This window comes from Ciconia boyciana, chromosome 18, assembly GCF_034638445.1.
Source record: "Ciconia boyciana chromosome 18, ASM3463844v1, whole genome shotgun sequence".
Lineage (NCBI taxonomy): Eukaryota > Metazoa > Chordata > Aves > Ciconiiformes > Ciconiidae > Ciconia > Ciconia boyciana.
Window position 1 is genome coordinate 8,383,992 of NC_132951.1, and position 17,520 is coordinate 8,401,511.

At 44.2% G+C, this 17,520-nt stretch overlaps 1 protein-coding gene across 1 annotated transcript in view; it reads left to right on the top strand.

The window, feature by feature from the left end:
- Positions 1–1,106: 1,106 nt before the first annotated feature.
- Positions 1,107–17,520, top strand: part of BRINP1 (BMP/retinoic acid inducible neural specific 1) — a 59,485-nt gene continuing 43,071 nt past the window's right edge. Inside the window, exon 1 of the mRNA XM_072883168.1 lies at positions 1,107–1,324. Coding sequence (XP_072739269.1) covers positions 1,107–1,324 — 218 coding nt within the window. The remainder of the gene's footprint in view (positions 1,325–17,520) is intronic.

Here is a 17,520-nt window from a genome sequence, read left to right on the forward strand (position 1 = left end):
TGTGGCTTGCTGCGTAACCTTTGGCAAGGCATTTCACCCCTCTGTTTCCCTTCCCACTCATCATATGTCTTGCCTGTTTAGCCGTTAAACACATCGGGGAGAGGAGCTGGCTCGTAGCAGGGCTGTCCACAGCCATCATTTGATGGGGGGGTGCAGCAGGACAGCCACTATCCCATCATGTGAGCGCGACAGCATGCCCTGCACCAGGTGGTGTGAAGCATCCCTTTAAGCTCCCTAGTAAATCTCAGACAGTGAATATGCATGTTCAGTATGTCACCCTGTAAAGCCTTGATCTTGGGAAGAGCCTCGAGGTCCTACTGTAATTGAAATAGCAATAGACCCTCTCCCCCTCCACCAGTCACACACCTCCCAAACACCCAGGCAGGAAAGCAGGTCGAGGTGATTTTTATCTTTCAAAGTTTGGCAGGATTTCATAGTCATGTGTGTGTCTGTGTGTGTGTGTGTGTGTGTGTGTCCGCATGTGCTCGTCACTGAAGCCTGGGTAATTATTTTGTTTTATTTCTTTTTTGGCAACGCTTTAAAGTAAGAACTGGGTCTTTATAGATTGCTCAGGTTGCATGGAGTATGGATTACAGATCGTCAGAGAGACATGAAAGCAGAAGACACGTTTCTCTGGCACAGCATTAAAGGGACAATAACGGGGTAATTGTAGCCTAGAGTGTGGCCACCTTTTGCGCCCAGCCTTCACTCGCCTTCGCAGCACTGCGGCGAACTTCATGAGGGAAATGATGGAAAAGCTGGGGTGAGGATGTCTCATGTCAGGACCTGGTTATTTCAAAGGTGATATATGCTCAGGGGGTTAAAGGCACCACTTAGGTACATGAATAAAACACCGCCAAATACTCTAAGCTGTAACACAGGCAGACCAAAGTCTTTTAAAACTTGATTTTTCATGTCTATTTTCACCCTGAGAGATGGTTTGTCAAAGGATAAAAACAATTTCCATTTTTAAAGTCTCTCTTTCTCTCCCTCCTCCTTCTCCTCCCCTCCATTTCTCTCTCTTTCCTTCCCCCTCTTCCTTCTCTTTTTCAACAGGACTCCACAGAATGGAGCAAGAATGAGAGGAAAAAGGCAGACAGAAAAGCATGAACTGGAGGCTTGTTGAGTTCCTCTACCTCCTGTTTATATGGGACCATATACTAGTACAGCCCTCCCACCAGGACCCAGCTGCTACCAACCAACATGTCTCCAAGGAATTTGATTGGCTTATTTCAGACAGGGGGCCTTTCCACCACTCGCGGAGCTACTTATCCTTTGTGGAAAGACATCGTCAAGGATTTACAACCAGATACAAAATATACAGGTACGTTGGTTTCCTACAGCACCTGTAGCTTGGATAAGTTGTTAGGTGGTGGGAACTCAGACAGTTCCCATGGGCTCAATGTCCCATGGGCTCGTAGTCAATGGGGAGACGCATCATCGTTCCCATTCCACCTGGAAACACTTCTTTGATTCTTCATGGTCCTCAGCTGGGAATGCAAATTGCTTCAAAGACTCAGATGTAATGCTCTGATAGTGAGATGAAGGCACTGCAGTACCATGGCAATGTGCACAACATAGATAAAGATAAAAAGGGACCAAGGGTCTGGGTGTACACCATTTGCAGTGACCGATAAGTTCATAGGAAGGTTCACAACATGTTATTCAAATCAATGTATCAATGTACCTATGGGCAGACCAAGCCTCTGTACCAAACTCATACATGTGAACTGCCAATAGCTTAAGGCTCATACGAGCAAGAACAGACATAAAGACGTCAAGACACATATCAGTACGTCAGTTCTCACACTAGTGTGCATGAGCTTTAGCTGTGTACAGCCTACCACAGACCTTTGCAGATTAGCACCATGTATGAGTCGGACTTGCCCCCAGAACTGTGATCTTGGTTTTTAAACTTGGTCTTTTAAAATTGCTCTTCTAATTAAAAAACTACAGAGAATAGGCAGAATTTGGATTTTTCCTTTGCCTTCTAGGTTTTGAAGCCTTTATTGTTGCCTGTTTCAAGCTCTTCTTGCCAGCTGTGATATCCAGAAACACACTTTTCTTTTTTCATTTTAACATGAAAGGCTGGGGTGCTCATATGAACCTCCTATTAAAGCAGCAAATGCTTTGGAGTGAAGGGGAATAAGCCAGCAAGTGTCATGAGATTTGCGCTAAAGCCCAAAGAGACTGCAAAACTCTCATAGACATGTGCACATTTACATAATTATATAGTCCTGTTGTGTTTCAGAACGACACTTGCAAACACAACCATGTAAACTAGTATGTAGGAAAGTACTAGTGAAGAGCCTACTGGCAACATGCATGCAGGTAACACATACACAATAACTGGTGGATAGGGGGAGCGGGGAAACCACATATGTGCAGGCAGTGTTCTCCCATGCGCAGAGAGCCAAAAGTATTTGCAGAGAATAACGACATGCGAGACATCATCTATGTGTGGGGAAGAAAAATGAGTTGTGCCTGTCCCATGGCCTCCAGGGACTGCAGCATCCCCTCCCCTCACACCAGCCTGCAGAGCAAGGGCAGGTTAGCATGGGTTGAGTATATTGTCCTAGCTTGTCCTCTTCATTCAAAACAGCTCAGGGGGGAAGACAGCCTGAAAAACTAGAAATTATGCTGCCACACTTCCACTAAGGACATCTCACCGTCTTTGCTTGGACAGAGGAGCAGAGAAAACATGCCTTTTTCAAAAATACTTTCTTCCTGGTCATGGATATCCCCAGCTCTCTGCCTGCCCTGCCTGACAACATACACTCTGATTGAGACTGCAAATCTCTGCCCCACGCAATGCCCCTGGCAGTGACTCTGCCCTTTGCTAAAGAGCTGTTCAGCCCTGAATGCTACCGCAGCAGTCGACAGGGGTTGTAGTGGAAGAGAAATGCATGCAATGTATGTGTTCAGACACATCTAAGAATTGTCATTGTAGGTCAGGCCAGAGATCCATCAAGCCTGGGATCCTGTCTCTAAGAATCATGGAGAAACGGGTCTGGAAGGACCTTGAGAGGTCATTTAATCCATGCCTCTTCCCCAAGGCAGACTCAGACATACCTGTGTCACATCTGACAGAGGTTTGTGGGCAACCTCTCCTAAAAGGTTTCCCATGGCGGGGAATTCACACCCAGAGCAGGCAACCTGCACCACGGCTTTGCTGTCCCAACCTTTATAAAGGAGCTAAAATCTTGCTTGTATGTGAAGCCTGTGATTTCTAGTTTTATCTGCTAAGGGGTGAGGAAGAAATTCCCCTTTGGTTTGTAGGGGACTGCTAAGAATCTGAAGGGTTATCTTGGTTCAGGATTAACTCTATACATGAGAAGTGGAAAGGGATCTATTTTTTCTCCATGGATCTTTGATGGATATTGCCAAAGCACTTATGAAAGGCACATCTATCATGGGGAGAACAATGTCTCCCTTCTTCCAACATGGGAGGAAATGGGCAGCAGCATTCTGTATGCACAGGAGGCTCATGGGTGTGTGTCAGTGTCTGAGAAGGGTCTTGCAGCTGGTCACAATGCTGGAGAAGTCATTTTTCACAAAATAAACTGGAGGTGAGACAGAGTCTGGTGGAAATAGTCAGGTAGAGAGTTCAGAGAGATGTGGAAAGACTGCAAGGGCACCTAGGGATGCATCTCATGGCCAAATACCATGCACTAAGCTGAAGGAGGGAGCTGAGGGCTTGGGCAAATCCAGCCATGTGTGTCATGGTTTGAGTTGCTGGGAATTGAGTACTTTGGAAACACACTCTCTGGGACTAACTTTTGCTCCAACTGTGGTCAGCTGAGGAGGAGGGGAAAACCTCATGTGCTTCAGCAGAGCAGATGGAGCCATTAGGTAGGAGGCTGGCTAGACATTGGAGGGTTATTTGTTTGTAATATCTGGCCCTGTTGGCAGAACTGGTCACTTAAAAATTGGGCCCATGCATTTTTTTAGGAGTGTCAAAATCAGTCTAGCTATAGTGAATTAGTGGAGCCAGAGCCAGTTCTAGCAGTTAAGAGCTGGACTCTGAGCACACACACCCTCCAGAACATATCATTTTACTGAAACCCACAGGGGTAAAATCTCATTTTGTGGGCTCCTTAAATTGACTTCGAGAATCTGTAATGCTGTTGGGATTTTGTCAACTGTTTAATTCCAACATAGAAGCCTCTTTCCTCCCAAATGATGTCTCTCAATTGCTCTTTGCACTAGACTAGCCCAAGGGAGGCACACATTCTACATTAAGGATATCGCTCCTTTCCTTAGAAAAGCAGCTGATTTGGAGCATGGGAATTTTCTGTGTAGTCTTCTCTGTCAATGTTCCTTTTCTCCCATACTTTTTTTGGTTGGCTGGTTTGTTCTTTGTCCCTCAGTCAGACTGTTCCTTGGGGCACTTGTGATTTTGTTGAATGAGGTTTGACCTGACCACTGCTCTTCTGCTAAGGCCAATAGCAGCAGACCTCAAACCAGCCACAGCAACCAAGGATTTGGAGTGGATGTGAAATCAGGCAAGAGGACCTCAGCCGTCCCTAATTGAAACACTGTTGCCTGTTTAGTGGTGATTTCCCCAGTGTCTTGCTATGCAGGAGCATGGACACAGTGCATTAGGACCGTGTCATTTACATTGCAAACCCACAGAGATAAAGCCACTGTCAGTGCTACACAGCAGCATAAAGCAGAATGCAGCATGTTCTCATTTTTACAGGTGATGTTAAAAAGGAAGCAGCACCAAACTAAAACATGCAACACTCCTCCTTCCATCACAGCTGAAGTCCAGAAGTCTGTCAGCAGCAAGCAAAGAGTCTGTTTTAGTAAGCAAGGTTATTTTATACACTGCATAAACACAATTGCTGTAGAACAGCATAGCTGCTTATATCTCTTCATAGGATGCCTGAATCCCAATCTGCCATCCTAGCATGGAAACACAGTTCGCTGTTACAGTCTCCAAAGGCTCATTCCCTCCTTCTATGTATTGTGTTTTAGCAGATTTTAGGCCTCTTTCTTGCAAAAGTTGAACCACTGATTTTCCTGGTACCCTCAGTCAAGGTTTGCACCTTGCATGCGACATTAGTAGGAAGGCAAGCAAAGGGGGAGATGTTTTATATTAAATCATGGACAGTAGGGGTAGATACAATTGCATTAAGGAAGCACATTAATCAGCATCAATTCATACTAATAAGGCTGGTTTAGGGGGGCCTCTGGCAGGAAAATGCTGCTTTGATCATTATCTGTGCACTCTGATGCTAATGCAGATAGGATGGCAGATGCTGAGAGTGGTTTGTGGGATGTCTGAATATTCATTATCACTGTCCTCGTTGTTGTTCCTAGTCATGAGAGCCTTGGGTACCAGCTACCACATGAAGGCTGGAAAACAGATGAAGCTCAGCTTGGCTTTGGGACTAGGGCACTGCTCAGACCAGAAAACATTCCTGTTACAAGACAGTAGTTAACAGCTTCAGTCCAATTCTTTGAAGTATATTGTTGTGTTGTCCTTTTTTCTTCTCCCAGAAACTGATTATTTAGCTATAAGGCAACACAAAAGAAACAGTAGACTGAGCACTATGCAAATAGCCAGGCAGAAGCACTGAAACAGAGGCATTTCACTAATGATGCTGTTTAGTTTAAGCAAGTTCTAGAAAAATGAATCTTTTCTAGAAAAAATGAGGCTTTGTTGTTCAATGCCAGCGGTAAGACATGGGAGGCAAAGAGGGAAGCAGTGAGATGGTCTCATCCAGCTGGGTAGACAGGCTGCCACTGCCAATTTTCCTACAGCAAAGCAGGGACAGGACACACCGCCTTGGAAAGAGGGACTCACAGTCAGACTGGAAAAGAGGTAATGCAGGCAGTATCTATATTTTTACCCCAGGCTTATGGTGTGGCTATGGGTAAGCTCACTTCTCCGTGCCTCGGTTCCCTCCCCACCCCCCTGAGAATGGGAGATGACAGCATTTGTCTGCTCTGCGTTGCTGGGCAGACTTAATTAAATGCTGCAAGACGTTTGGATGTAAGGGACGACAGCAATATAAAGTGGATGATCACATGGGGCTGGAAGGGGAATGTGCATGTACGAGAAGAAATGTGGATTTTCCACGTGTGGGAGTTTAATTCCATTTTCTGAAATGACAGTAAGGACAAGGAAATCTGGCTCTCTGTGTAAGAGAGCAGGGAAACCCTGGGGTATAAAAGGGAGATCTGCTTGCCTTGCACCTTTTCCTGCAGTGGGACCATTTAGAGGCTGCCTAATTTCATGAAACCTGCAAATACAGAATACTTCTGAGACCTCTGCCAAGTCTGGTTAAAATGCACCAACAGATTCAAAACTTAGTGGGGGATGTGACAACAAACCAGCCAGTTCTGTCCTATTCCTCCGCCTGCAGAGTGACAGGACAAAACTGATTGCTTACGTACACTCATTACAGTAAGGTCCCTGGATATATAAAAAGGAAATACAGCTCCTGAGACAGGAAAGGTTGTGAGTAACTGGCTGCACAAGCTAGCTATAAATTGGTTGGGATGGTGCCTGGGGAAAAAAAAGCTCATTTCCCCCCCCCCCCCCCCAAAAAAAAAAAATTGTTCCATCAGGAGGGTGGTGCAGGTCTGGGACAGGTCAATGGAGACGTGCAGGGTATCTCTATCCTTGGTGGTTTTCAAGGCTTGGCTGGACAAAGCCACAGCTGATGTGCTCAAAAGCTGGTGATAGTCCTGCTTCAAGTGGGAGGTTGGATTAGGGACCCCCAGGGTCCCATCTAACCAACATTTCTGTGATTTCCCTGTTTCTTCGGTTCAGAGTGGACACTAAACTGGGTGCTCGTAAAGGGATTTGCACTACTGAATGCATTCGGCCACATTAGAGACTTTTATTTAGTCCTAGTAAACCCACAAATCTGAGCAGCTACGTGCTCTCTAAATGTGTCATTCCCTCAGCAAAGAAGAAGAGAATTATCATGAAGTGAGGATCTTTGCTGTGCATGTAGCATGGGCTACAATTGCCTTAGAAATGCATATGATGTTCTGCTGCTTAAATTTTCCCTTAGAGGGGGAAAAAAAAAAAAAAGGAGAAAAAAAATTTGGTCTCACAAAACTTTCAAAGTTCTATGGCACCACAAATTAAAAAAAAAGAGCCAGATTCTCTGTGACATAAATATGTGAAACTGTTGACTCCAAGGAAAATTCACCAATTTGTTGGCTGGAGAATCTGTTCTAGCATATCTCTCATTGCCCACTGCCCCAGGACCTGCGTACACAGCACCGCAGTTTATAAGGCTGCTTGCCCTGGCTGCGTGTCTGGGAGCATTATGAGCTTTTATTATTGCTAAGTGAAAGCAGAATGCAACTCCTGCATTCAGGTACTGGACATGGACAATCTGCATGGTGAATGTGAGGGTTTTATGATTGTTTTTAGCAGGTTCTATTATGGAAGTTCTGCCTTTCCTCACCAGACCTTACAGGCAGGTTTCATACAAACCTGTGATTTCCACAACTGAAGAACTGACCTGGCAGAAAAGTAACCTTGCAAGAAAAAATAAAAAGAAAAAAAAGTTAATTTTCAACCGGATCACTTTTCTGGTCTCATTCATTGTGTGGTCAGGTGATAGTAAAGGGACAGGACTGTGTGGATGGAGGCAGGAAAGGGACTAATGGGACTGGTGAGACTGCTGTTTTCAGAAGCAATGTGGATTAAAGTTGGATTAAAGTGGTTGTGAAAATGCATGCTAAGTTTTGGCAGAGACAAGATCTATTAGAGCTGCTTCCACCATTTTTTCAGTCCATTCTTCTTCTCCCATTTCTCCACTTATCATTGACTCCTTTTGCTGTCTCTCTGTTGCATTGAATTTAATCTACTGGTCACTAGAGCTGTGCAAATAATTGATTTTGTGGTTCACTGGTTGTACAGAACAAAAATAACATTAAAAATGGGTTGATCTGAAATGGATGTTTGTTCAACTTTTCAGTAAAATGAAAAAATCAAAATATTTCATTTTAGGCTCAGTGAAAGGTTTAAGCTTTGCTGTTTGTTTTAATTTTATTAATCCAGTGAAAAACATGGGGTTTTTTGCAATTTTTAAGGAATAAAAGTTCATCTCAAAACACAAAGTCAACCAATGCCACTTAAAAAATGTCAAAAGGGAAACATTTTGATTTTGAGTGTATTTTGTTTAGCTGTTTGCTCTTCAGGTTGCTCATTCAATTTATGTTGAATTTGCAAGTAGTTTTTATGTCCTTGGGAAGGAGAAAAAAAAAGACTGGCTCTCCTTATTGTTCACTCCGAGACTCTGAAATCTTAAAATTCCCCGGGGTTCAGCTTTGACTTCCCTTGGGTTCAGCTTTTAGCATCTTAGGATAAAGCAAAAAAAAAAAAATTTCCCCAGCACAGCTGGGCAAGGGAGGCACAGCCAAGATGAGCAGTAGGATTGCAGCTTTGCTGTGGGAAGGCTCATGCTTGTTCAAAACTAAGGTGAATGCTGAGACCTGGGTGCTACTGAGACAAACTGCACAACACAGGTGCAGTCATAATTCCTCTCTCACACACATATCCTGGCAAGTTTTCAGTCCTGTTCCAGTTGTTTGGGTGCCTGAAGCATCCAAACAAACACTGTGAAGGTTCTTCTCGAACACCATTAAGGTGATGCTTTGCACTGGTACAAATTGATAGGCACTGTTAGGCTTTTTAATCTTTGCTTTGGCTTTTTTAGTCATGCTGAAGTTCTGCTGACAAGGTTTTCCTATTAGGCTTTTATGCTATCTGTTTAAAGGGGACATCAACTTTTATGTTTTCCAGTCAGAGGCAAGGCTTTTTTAGGAGAGGCAACGCAGCAATTGAAGGACAGAGGGAGCTGAGATGAAAGGAGGCTCTTGCCTCTGTGTGGAATGAGCAATGGAAATCCATACAGCATTGCATGGCAAAAAATATGAAATCTCCATAGTTTACATTATGCATGTAAACGAGTGATGTACATTGGTTTGTAATCAGTAAATGCCTTGTAAATAAATGTGTGTAAACCAAAAATTTAAATCTATTTCCATAGTGCATGTAAACAATGAAGCCTTCTAGTGTTCTTTTCAATGTAAATGTTAATCTAAAAATGACATTACTACAGGTTTATGCAACTTTACAAGAGAGCCACAATTTACATTCCTGTCTCACCAGATCTAACACAGCAGCTTGGCAAATACGAGCCATTCAGTGATGGGCATAAACCAGCCAATTCCATCACATAGCCTCTCCTTTTAGCCACAACCTTCATTTTTCATGCAGTTCAGGGACCAGTGTTGTTACATTCCCTGCATAATGCGTTTCCCTGAGTATGGGAAGCTTTTAATATATTTGCATAAGCAGAATAAAGGCAGGAGTGGGGGATGGCAGGGAATGGCTCAGGCTGAGCTGTACAGCACTTAGTCCTGGGGGTGTTGGACTGAGCAGACAAGGAGTTGGCCCTCTTTAGGGCTGGAGGAGCAACTGCTCTGGCTGCATTTGGATTCAGATGGCGAGGGCTTGTGAACATCACTGGCAGCTGCAGAACTTGACAAAAAGACACACCTCTCCTTCTCTTTGATATTCTTGAGAACAGAGGACAAATGGAAGGGTAAATGGCACCACCCTTTGAAATGCTCAGAGCTGCTAAGATATGGGAACAGAACATCTGGCCAAGCTTTGGGGAAGGGGACCCTCATCTCAACGTGGCAGCACACACCCAGGCCATAGGGAATGGCGCAGAAGCAATGTAGTTGGTAAGTTCATATTCTCTTAGGGCACTTGTGGTTAGGACATGCCAGTTCCTCCAGAGAAAAGCATGCACGTGAGCTGTATGCCTAGAAAGGCATATCACTAACTGGTTGCCCTACCTGCTGGCCCGGGTAAGCTCTTAGCTGGATTGGCTGAGCCTTAGCACAGTTCTGCAGAGTTGCATGCTCAAGCACAAAAATTCCCTTTCTGAATCCAGAATGAAATATTTTAACTATGTTCCCAATGAATCCCAGAAGCAGCACAGACAAATATTTTTAGCCACTGAACCTTTCCAAAGAGATCTCTGCATCCTGCTGGGCTAGGAGGGAGCTGTCTACATGGTCCCCTCTGAGACTTTGCTTGGTGGGGGGATCTTTTCCCCTCTGCATGAAAAGTGGAGGGCTTTGCCCAGCAGGCCTCCCAATGCTGCTCCCCAGCATGCTGCGACAGCAATGACTCTGCACGTTCGTCTAAGGTTTCTTCAGACTAGCAGACTATGGTCCAGTGGCTTGGGAGCATATTTTAAAGGCTAACAAGCCAAGGAGAAGCCTTCACTCTTTTTTTTTTTGTGAGCAGATTATTAATTCTGCTTTTAAATCAGGCAGATGCTTATTTCAGCAGAGAAGCTGTTACATTTTAAAAAAAAAAAAAAAGTCATCCTGTTAGATGCATGGAATAATTTTGTTCTGGCACCAGTAGCACTGGGAGATGGCATGACTGTACCTATTATAGGGGTTTTTCTATTTCTGGATCCCTCCAATGTTTCCCTTGGGTTCCAGAAAGTATTTTTTTTTCAGTTCTTTTTTGCTGATTGCCACCCACCAGCCTCTGTAAATGGAACAAGATGTGTCCCACCGGGACAGCTGGAGCCATCCAGGCTGGTTTCCTGTGTTAAACTACTGAGCTCAGGTACAGAACCCAAGGACATATCTGAAAAGAAACCAAATAATCAGCTCTGCCTGCAGAGCTGGGAGGGAGAAGGGTTTGGGTCAGCCCTTCGTGCCAGGATCTCCTCTCGAGGCAGTGTGAAATCAAATATGCCTGTGTGGAGCTGGAGGTTCCTCTGTGTGCCGCAGCACATACGCACCCGGTGAAGGAGCTGACACAGCACGCAGGTGGCTTGGTGCAGCCTCAGCTTCCCCTACAGAGAGCCCTGGGCAGGTGGTACCTGGTCTGCTCCTGGGGAACGGGGAACAGCCTAAAAGTATTTAGGCTGCCAGGTCTGTGCACTAGGGATGCTGTTCACTGGTGACCAAGACTGGAAGCTCTGTATCTCGGGTGATCAGACCCAATTTCACATATGCAGCACTTCACAGCCTTCCACCACTGACACAGTGACCATGAAGGATTTACAGGAAGCTGCAATGAGGTTCCCTTCAGCAGGGAGTCATTTTTGCTGGTTAAATACATCCCACCAGGTGAGAAATACTGAGAGGGAGGGGAGGAGAGAGGTAGGGATGGGAGCTGCAGGTCACAGTGGTATTCGCATCTGTCGAGCTGTCTGGGCTGGAGGTACTCTGCAGAGCAGGCTGCAGGCAGGTGCTGCCTCCTCCTCCCTCCCTGCCAGACTCCCCGCAGCTGCCTAGCTCTTCAACCACTCTGTTTCAACAGGACGGAGATCCTCCCCATCGTCCCCATACCCTGTAGCGTGGGAAAGCCTCCGACCTGCTCCAGCGCCTGCCCTGAAAGGCAGGCCTTGAGGTCTGACACTGGCAGCTGCGAGCAGAGCCAGGCTGGGGTGTAGTGGAGGGATGGGATTCTCTAAAGTATCTGCTATGCTTCTAAATCAAAGTCCTGCTGACAACACAGAGCACTAAATGCCTGCCTGGGGCTCTGCTCCTACAGTCATGTGACGACATCAGAATTTAAGCTTTAATTAAGAAATGAGTGCAGGGAGGGAGGGAAGAGTCTCTAGCCCTTATGGCTGCAAAAGAAAGCCTGGAAACATGACCCGAGTGCAGCCAACATCTGCTTTAATGTGTAGACGGCTCCCAGCAGAGGAGTAAGCAGCTGGGAGAGGAAGCCATTATATCAAATTCCCAAACAGGTCAGGCCTGCTTGTGCTTCTGCTTGCAATGAAAGCACTTGCTTGGAGAAAGGGGAGTTTCCATAAAAGCTGTGCTATTGCAGAATTACACCAACATGCCCTCCCTTACTGTACATGGCTCTCATGCATACTTGCAGGGCCAAATTTTACACTAACACAGCCTCTGCTTGTGCACAGTCATCATCTAGAGGTGGCAAGAGCCAGCTAACTGCCACTGTGTTCCTACAGGCTGAATTGTGCCGATGGTGTGCAGCACTTTTTAAGCAGCAACATGGAAATTCTCTGCTCTGGGATTATGGCAGGAGGTTTTTTGCCTCCTGGAGTTCCTTAGCCCAGATTGAAGGGACTCCTTTGTTATGCCTATGTGGCATGCAAGCCTTCAGCACCTGCTAGCCTGAAAACCCATGCTGTGCTTTCTCCTGCCATCAGTGTTAGCAAGGGCAGGGAGCAACTAGATGTTTTAGAGACCAGCTAAGGAGAAGCCTCTGGATGCTCTCCATCTCCCAGGGATACACCTTTAGCAACGTTCATTGAAGAATAACCTTATTTGATGGCTATGTTCTCAGCCAGCACACCAGGATCTGGAGGCTCAAATATGCCTGATATTGCAACAGCCTCTCATTCCCATGAATGAATATCATGCAAAGGCAGTGGAAGAGCTGTTCCCCTATAACGCACAACTGGGACCTGTCTCTGGGCTCTGACCAACTTAGTGATAGCTCTTGCCATCATCCTGACACTGATGCCCCTGCTGATGTGGCTAGAGATCTTGTCATTTCTGCAATAAAAGTGCCCCTTTGCAAGCTGCAAACAAAGGTTTCATGGACTGGCAGTGACTGGCAGGTCTGCTGGAGCACAGACTGGGTCTAAGCACTGATTTTGGTAGCTGACCATCGCAGTGCACTCAGGGGATTCAGTCTGGATAAGGATGCAAATGCTGACCAGTGAGGGACACTGCCTCCCCACAGCTACCTGGAGGTGGAAGAAAGGACGAGGTGAAACCGAGCACTATGTCGGGAGGGCAAATTTCATCATCCATTTGTCCCTGCCCAACCTCATTTTGCTTTTCCTGCCTTTTCTTTCATACTGGTTCTTTCCCTCTCAGCAAAGGAAAACATGCCTATTGAGTATTCAGCATTAAATATTTCAGTGTTAGCTTCCAGCTCTTGAGCAAAAATCCAGAAAGAACACTACTTTTTACTCCCCTCCAAATGTCTGGGGCTCTCCCTGGGAGTGCAGGCACACAGCCTGGGTAAGGCTAATAAGAGAGCTTGGTACACAGGGAGAACTGCGTGTTGCATGGTTAAGAGCAAGCAGGAAAGACAGGAATAAGAAAAGAAGGTTGTTAGCTTCATCTCTGGTTAAAGCTAAAGGAATAGTCCCCACCAGACTAATATGTTCTCCTTGCATTTTGTCTTCCTTCCCCCCCTGTTTTCCTCCCTTTACCCCCATTCATGCACAGACTGTGAAAGTCTCAGATTCCCCCCTCCCACCCGTAAAAGACTCCCAACTGTTTCTTGGGAGTATTTGATATTTGAAATTTGTGCCATACCGATTCAGCAGGCAAGTGTTGCCAAATCACATGATGAACTGTATCTCAAGACTATTTAGTGTCTCTTCAAAGCCCACACTTTTAGAGTCCTGTGATTATGTAAGAGTCTCAAGTCAATTTTTAAAGTAAGTTTACGGCCCTCATAATTGCAGAGGAAAACTTGATAATACGACTCCTACATACTCAGAAAGCAGAAGGCAAAAAAGAAGAAAAAAAAAAAAAACCCTGAAGTTTATCAGATTTAAAAAGTCTCATGAATTTTAAAACCAATCTCTTAATTCTTTTTTGGAGCCTGACTCATGATTTTCAAACAGTTAGCAATATGGCTGTAGGGATTGTAAGGCTGGTTTGTTATCTTATTAGATAACTTACATAAAATATCCAAACCCGTGGAGAGTCAGAGATTGAGTATTGCACTTCAGTACACAGCTGGAGAGAATAGTGTCTTTTCTTCTGTATAGATCCTGAGGATCTTCTCTTAATCCAGGTCTCTAGTCACTACTGCAGCATAAATATTTCCCAAAATTACATTAGTGCTAATCATATGAATGAGAATAGCCATAACATTGATCTTCATAATGCTTAGGTTATTAAATTTGAGTTTGAAGGTAGTTTTGTGGGGCAATTCATAATAGTAAATCTCGTCAGCATGCATAAGCAGGGAAAACAAGCCACAGAGCAATAGCATTGCAAATCCAAAGAGAAATACATTCTAGAGTCTTCCATCCAAGATTGCACACCGAACAGACATGTGTGAATAAGTTAGCAATGCCAGAACTGACATTTTGCTAATTGTTTTATAATCTCAGATGAACTTAATTGATCTGAAAGGGGAGAAAAGCCTTTGGGTGTTGAAACAACTTGTTCCGATGTTTCTATGAGGTATATGCACCACCCAGGGGCACTTTATTCCTGGAATATTTGCACACACACCAAGACAGGGGTGTTCCTGTGATAAGATGAAGGGAGGTTGCCACTGTCACCCTTAAGTGGTGGGCTTGCCTTCCACATACATGTTTACTCAGGCTGTCCACATTCAGTTTGAGAATCATACATACTGAAGAGGTAGGGAGGTAGCAGAGCATATCATGCTTGTAGCTGTTCCAGAGCCTCATACCTCCCTCTGTGCAGACATGAGCATTGATGTTTGAGGTGCACACAGGTATTGGGGTGGCTGAAGCATCTTGCATGGCCTATGGTGGATTAAAGGAAATCTGAGAGTACTTTCCTGTGAAATGGCTCTAGAATAGGGGACAGAAAAAGTCGTACCAGCTCTTCTAGCATATAACAAAGGAGGAACCAAGAGTGTGGAAGAGACTGAATGCTACTGTATAATAAGCTTACAGGATAATTGCCAACTGTATTTGGACTTAATTTTCTTCTGCAGAAGAGTAATAAAAATAAGTTTATTGTTTTCACTCCTGGGGACTGAGATATTTGCATCATGTCTTTTAAAAAAGACAGTGCTTTATCTCCCCACATGAACACCACTGGTGATTGTCTCCTGTATGATTGTGGGTGAGCATTTGAAGGTAAAGACTTTATATGCACAGCTGCTGTCTGCTAGCTGGAATAGAAGTAGCTCAGCTCTCTGTCGGTCTTGCAAGTGTTTGTACCACTGGAGTAGGATTTTCACTCATAGTGGTGGGGATTGTGCACTGAAAGGGGGGCAGATCTGGGGTGGTTCTAAAGGATGCTGGAAGGCAAATGACAGGATGGCAAAGTCTTTGCATTAATTGTAATAATGCAAATAAATTTTAATATATTATTGTGTAATAAAATTGTCTCAGTGAGGCAGAAAAATATTTTCTCCAAAGTAAGGTTTTGCCAAAATGCTTTATTTTGTTAGCAGTACAGTGTTTCAGGCTGATGAATTGGATTCAACATATTTTTGAAGTCCCGGCCTCTCTGGTCACTAGTGACTATAGCAAAAGAGAGATCTAAGAAATGAGCTATTTTGACAAAATTTTGTCTAGTGAAAACATTACAAGCTGTTCCAGATTCTTCCAGCATGGAACAAAGCCAGATTCTGCAGCCCTGAGTGTAGCTACAAAAAGGAATAATCTCCTGGACAGCTCCAGCCGCAACTGAAGTCAAAGCTCTCCCAAATGTGAGCGATTTAAGCTTTGTCTGGAGACACAAAACTGAAGCCCTTACCAATTACAGATGAGTTATCATCAGGTGCCACAGGGACAGTGCAAAGGGACTGAGTAGTAAAGGATTAGCCAGTGCACACAGAAATATTGAGCAACTCACTACTATCTCCTATTGTGCTCATGCCAGTGGAAATCATTCTTAGAACGGCATATTTTATTCAATTTTTAAGAGCTCTCAATTTTTCATTTAGGAAGGGAAGTTGGAGCAGCGTCCAATCTGTAATCAATCAGTCCTCCTTTGCAGAAAAGCTCTGAGGAAGCACTCTTGCTCTTTGGTCCTTTATCTTCTCTGTGAACTCACAGAAATTATATTTCTGAATGGGATTAAGAGTGAGGGAGAGGGAGAACTACAGCCAGGGCAATCCTCAACTAAATCTTGTAGACTGCCATCTTGTAGTAACTAGCCCTACTGAACCTATCCCCAACCATAACGCTACTGTCTCCAGTCAGAAGCAGCAGATGATGTTTCAGATAAGCTTGGCCCAGACTTAAAAAAGGTATTTAAGCACTTCGTGTGGGTACTTAACTGCCTAAGTGCCAAATTCCTGTAGATTTTAGTGGGCATTACAAAATCAGGAGCTTTTGAACAGCATCTGCCACAATCTTAAATGAGGCCGTCCATAACATCATCCATGGATTTATTATCCTTGGTAATAAATCACTAGAAATACACAGTGATAAAAGGAGGAATAACAAACACAGCTCATCCAGAGATCTCAAAGCTCTTTGCAGTCATTATTTAGGGTTCCTTATGATAGCTGAGGAAAAGTCTGGGTTTTGTTTGTTTGTTTTGAATGAATAAATTAATCATTAGTAAAATATTATGCAGTTCATCAAATATATTATTCACTAGCTATTTGTCAAAATAACAGCTCAGTCATATATTATCAGAACTAAACATTTATAATGTGTGTATATATAGTCATCAGATGATTTATTCAGGCTTTGGTGGAATGAGTTAGTTATTGACCAGTTTAAATCACCGCTCCCTTGGGAGGCAGAGATGTATTAGGTTGTGAGCTCTTGGTGAACTTGCACCATCTTTTTTGCTGCATTGTTGTTCAGTACCTGGCACCACAAGCAGAGTCCTGTGTCTAGTCTAGGTTTCTTTTTGACAATACCTCAATAAACATAGTTATAATTCTGTTTATCTATAGCCAATGCCAGGTCTGTCTCAGGTAGGAAAATTCAACCACTGATTCAAGATCAAACTATGATCTGAGTTCTCCATGTTCTTGTAGGACCAGTGCCTGAACTCACACCAAGATCCTCGTCCCTTCTTAGATATCTCAACTGTTTAGTGTCTCTCCACCTCCCAGTTGCAGGAAAAGAGGGTTTAGGAATCCCAGCTCACTGCTCCTTGTGATAGATCACACAATTTTGGTAACGCTGGGAAAGAACAGAGGAGCCCTTTACCAGGTCCCTCCCAGCTCCCTCTCCCATGCCAGCAAGCTGGCCTCCTTCCAAAAGTGCCTCAGCAGAGCGAAGCTACGTGACTGACACTCACTGACTCCCCTTGTCATTCGTGACCAGCATCCCAGAAGGCTGCAGTTTCTTCCATGCCTTTATTGGTGTCAAACATCACAGCTTCTCCCTGGGGTTTTATTGGGGAAGCTGATGCCAAATCACCCAGCTTCCTCCTACTCGATAAAAAATGTTTATAACCCAGTAAATTCTAACATATCAGCAGCTTGTTATGGAGGGAAAAGGTCACTGGGAGAGAAAGAAAAAAAAAAAAAAAAGGGTGCCCTTCCATCAGAAATTCTGGCTGGGTATATACGAAAGAGTCAGTGCCAGGAAAATATCTTTTGATATGATAAAGTCTCATAATAGAAAATGTTGCTGCAATACAGGCCTCGTTTCTTCAGATAAATATTTAATATAGATCACTAAAGATTAATCGAGTACAGAAAAGAGTCTCTCCTATGGTTGGTGTAACGAAAACATCTTCTCGTTAATTTATTATGGAGCCTGAAATGAGAAAAATCCTATAGAGGGAAATGCAGGGTACGGTTTCCATAGAGAAGCAGCGCACCGCACCAGA